At 82.3% G+C, this 4,267-nt stretch overlaps 1 protein-coding gene across 1 annotated transcript; it reads right to left on the reverse strand.

Moving 5' to 3' along the window:
* Window positions 1-1,384: 1,384 nt before the first annotated feature.
* LOC125429088 (glycine-rich cell wall structural protein-like) lies at window positions 1,385-2,242 on the reverse strand (the record flags this gene model as incomplete). Its single annotated transcript, XM_048489863.1, has 1 exon — window positions 1,385-2,242. A coding segment is annotated over one exon (858 nt), but the record flags the coding sequence as incomplete, so codon positions are not given.
* Window positions 2,243-4,267: the final 2,025 nt, after the last annotated feature.

Here is a 4,267-nt window from a genome sequence, read left to right on the forward strand (position 1 = left end):
CCACCCCCCCCCCCCCCCACCCCCCCCCCCCCCCACCCCCCCCCCCCCCCACCCCCCCCCCCCCCCACCCCCCCCCCCCCCCACCCCCCCCCCCCCCCACCCCCCCCCCCCCCCACCCCCCCCCCCCCCCACCCCCCCCCCCCCCCACCCCCCCCCCCCCCCACCCCCCCCCCCCCCCACCCCCCCCCCCCCCCACCCCCCCCCCCCCCCACCCCCCCCCCCCCCCACCCCCCCCCCCCCCCACCCCCCCCCCCCCCCACCCCCCCCCCCCCCCACCCCCCCCCCCCCCCACCCCCCCCCCCCCCCACCCCCCCCCCCCCCCACCCCCCCCCCCCCCCACCCCCCCCCCCCCCCACCCCCCCCCCCCCCCACCCCCCCCCCCCCCCACCCCCCCCCCCCCCCACCCCCCCCCCCCCCCACCCCCCCCCCCCCCCACCCCCCCCCCCCCCCACCCCCCCCCCCCCCCACCCCCCCCCCCCCCCACCCCCCCCCCCCCCCACCCCCCCCCCCCCCCACCCCCCCCCCCCCCCACCCCCCCCCCCCCCCACCCCCCCCCCCCCCCACCCCCCCCCCCCCCCACCCCCCCCCCCCCCCACCCCCCCCCCCCCCCACCCCCCCCCCCCCCCACCCCCCCCCCCCCCCACCCCCCCCCCCCCCCACCCCCCCCCCCCCCCACCCCCCCCCCCCCCCACCCCCCCCCCCCCCCACCCCCCCCCCCCCCCACCCCCCCCCCCCCCCACCCCCCCCCCCCCCCACCCCCCCCCCCCCCCACCCCCCCCCCCCCCCACCCCCCCCCCCCCCCACCCCCCCCCCCCCCCACCCCCCCCCCCCCCCACCCCCCCCCCCCCCCACCCCCCCCCCCCCCCACCCCCCCCCCCCCCCACCCCCCCCCCCCCCCACCCCCCCCCCCCCCCACCCCCCCCCCCCCCCACCCCCCCCCCCCCCCACCCCCCCCCCCCCCCACCCCCCCCCCCCCCCACCCCCCCCCCCCCCCACCCCCCCCCCCCCCCACCCCCCCCCCCCCCCACCCCCCCCCCCCCCCACCCCCCCCCCCCCCCACCCCCCCCCCCCCCCACCCCCCCCCCCCCCCACCCCCCCCCCCCCCCACCCCCCCCCCCCCCCACCCCCCCCCCCCCCCACCCCCCCCCCCCCCCACCCCCCCCCCCCCCCACCCCCCCCCCCCCCCACCCCCCCCCCCCCCCACCCCCCCCCCCCCCCACCCCCCCCCCCCCCCACCCCCCCCCCCCCCCACCCCCCCCCCCCCCCACCCCCCCCCCCCCCCACCCCCCCCCCCCCCCACCCCCCCCCCCCCCCACCCCCCCCCCCCCCCACCCCCCCCCCCCCCCACCCCCCCCCCCCCCCACCCCCCCCCCCCCCCACCCCCCCCCCCCCCCACCCCCCCCCCCCCCCACCCCCCCCCCCCCCCACCCCCCCCCCCCCCCACCCCCCCCCCCCCCCACCCCCCCCCCCCCCCACCCCCCCCCCCCCCCACCCCCCCCCCCCCCCACCCCCCCCCCCCCCCACCCCCCCCCCCCCCCACCCCCCCCCCCCCCCACCCCCCCCCCCCCCCACCCCCCCCCCCCCCCACCCCCCCCCCCCCCCACCCCCCCCCCCCCCCACCCCCCCCCCCCCCCACCCCCCCCCCCCCCCACCCCCCCCCCCCCCCACCCCCCCCCCCCCCCACCCCCCCCCCCCCCCACCCCCCCCCCCCCCCACCCCCCCCCCCCCCCACCCCCCCCCCCCCCCACCCCCCCCCCCCCCCACCCCCCCCCCCCCCCACCCCCCCCCCCCCCCACCCCCCCCCCCCCCCACCCCCCCCCCCCCCCACCCCCCCCCCCCCCCACCCCCCCCCCCCCCCACCCCCCCCCCCCCCCACCCCCCCCCCCCCCCACCCCCCCCCCCCCCCACCCCCCCCCCCCCCCACCCCCCCCCCCCCCCACCCCCCCCCCCCCCCACCCCCCCCCCCCCCCACCCCCCCCCCCCCCCACCCCCCCCCCCCCCCACCCCCCCCCCCCCCCACCCCCCCCCCCCCCCACCCCCCCCCCCCCCCACCCCCCCCCCCCCCCACCCCCCCCCCCCCCCACCCCCCCCCCCCCCCACCCCCCCCCCCCCCCACCCCCCCCCCCCCCCACCCCCCCCCCCCCCCACCCCCCCCCCCCCCCACCCCCCCCCCCCCCCACCCCCCCCCCCCCCCACCCCCCCCCCCCCCCACCCCCCCCCCCCCCCACCCCCCCCCCCCCCCACCCCCCCCCCCCCCCACCCCCCCCCCCCCCCACCCCCCCCCCCCCCCACCCCCCCCCCCCCCCACCCCCCCCCCCCCCCACCCCCCCCCCCCCCCACCCCCCCCCCCCCCCACCCCCCCCCCCCCCCACCCCCCCCCCCCCCCACCCCCCCCCCCCCCCACCCCCCCCCCCCCCCACCCCCCCCCCCCCCCACCCCCCCCCCCCCCCACCCCCCCCCCCCCCCACCCCCCCCCCCCCCCACCCCCCCCCCCCCCCACCCCCCCCCCCCCCCACCCCCCCCCCCCCCCACCCCCCCCCCCCCCCACCCCCCCCCCCCCCCACCCCCCCCCCCCCCCACCCCCCCCCCCCCCCACCCCCCCCCCCCCCCACCCCCCCCCCCCCCCACCCCCCCCCCCCCCCACCCCCCCCCCCCCCCACCCCCCCCCCCCCCCACCCCCCCCCCCCCCCACCCCCCAATTCTAATCGTGAAAAGTCTGGTCCAGGGGTCGGGAACCCGCGGCTCACGAGCCGCATGCGGCTCTTCCGCCGCTGTTCTGCGGCTCCATGAGCGGAGCCGCTGGCCCTACCTTCGCCCGCCCTGCAGGCAGCAGAGCGGGCGCATCCTTTGCCCGCGGCCGGCCAGGCCGCACCGCGGGCTTTGCCTCCTGCCCGCCCCGCTGCTTGCGGGGCGGACGCTCTCCCGGCGGCCGGGCAGGCCGAGCCGCAGGGCCCCTCTTCGCGGGCACATCTCTAGCCCGCGGCCGGCGAGGCCGCACCGCGGGCTTTGCCTTCTGCCCGCCCCGTTGCTTGCGGGGCGGGCGCTCTCCCGGCGGCCGGGCAGGCCGAGCCGCCGGGCTCCTCTTCGCCCGCCCTGCAGGAAGCAGGGCGGGCACATCTCTAGCCTGCGGCCGGCGAGGCCGCACCGCGGGCTTTGCCTTCTGCCCGCCCCGTTGCTTGCGGGGCGGGCGCTCTCCCGGCGGCCGGGCAGGCCGAGCCGCCGGGCCCCTCTTCGCCCCCCGACTTTGCTGGTTGCGGGGCCGCCGGCCCCATCCTCACCTGCCCTGCAGGTGGGGGGGGATGAGAAGGGGGAGGGAGGGCGAGCGAGCAAGCGAGCGAGCGAGCAAGTCGGCGGGGGAGCGGACGGGGGGCGAGCGAGTGGGTGGGTGGGTGAGCGGGGGTGTGCCAAATGGCTCTTTGGTGGTGAGCCAAATTTGGTGGTGAGCCAAATGGCTCTTTGAGGGGAAAAGGTTCCCGACCCCTGGTCTGGTCGTATGTCCAATGTTCCACATATTGTGTTAAATAAACGTCGCTCAATTAATGACTCTTCTTCCTTTAACCTGGGTTTCACAGGCTTCCTGCTTGCCTGTGCAAACTAAAGCCAGCAGGAAGTGTTGTATCCCCCCTTCTATAGGCAGCCATTTGAATGGATCCTCCAGGGCGGACGCCATGTTGATCCAGTAAGGGTTTTTTTTTTGGGGGGGGGGGTGTTGAGTTGAAGAGTCAGATGCACATTTTGCAGGAAAACAAAACGTTTCCTGCTCAAAACATCTCGCATTCTGCTGCAGGGCTCCCAGCGATCCTAGTCGGCCCTGCACCGGCCGTGTGAACGGTGAGACAGGGGCTCATTAAGCCCGATTGTATCGCCTGTGCAGAACGGACCGTTCAACGCACTCATCAATGCGAAACGGAGGGAGGCGACGGAGCAGGAGCAAGTCCAGGGTCAGCCACTCTCCACATTCGTTCACGAAATGGGACTAGTCCCTCCTGGTCACTCCACTTTGAGTACTATACAAAGACGTTACAAGGATGCAGGCGGAGAGCGCACACGCGCCGTCCTAAATTGCTTGCAGCAGAGGCGGGATGGAGCCAGAGAAACAGATTTGCAACGTGCATTCCTTTTACAGCAAACAGCACGTTGCCGGGATTTCTTCAGCACGGAGCATCCGCTCCTCTAGGTGAATTACCGCCTCCCAAAGAAAGAAGAAGGAAAAATCCCTCCAAAGCAACGCCCCACCTTACTCTTTCCTGCCAGTTGACCCTGCACA

The sequence above is a fragment of the Sphaerodactylus townsendi genome, linkage group LG03, assembly GCF_021028975.2.
Source record: "Sphaerodactylus townsendi isolate TG3544 linkage group LG03, MPM_Stown_v2.3, whole genome shotgun sequence".
NCBI lineage: Eukaryota > Metazoa > Chordata > Lepidosauria > Squamata > Sphaerodactylidae > Sphaerodactylus > Sphaerodactylus townsendi.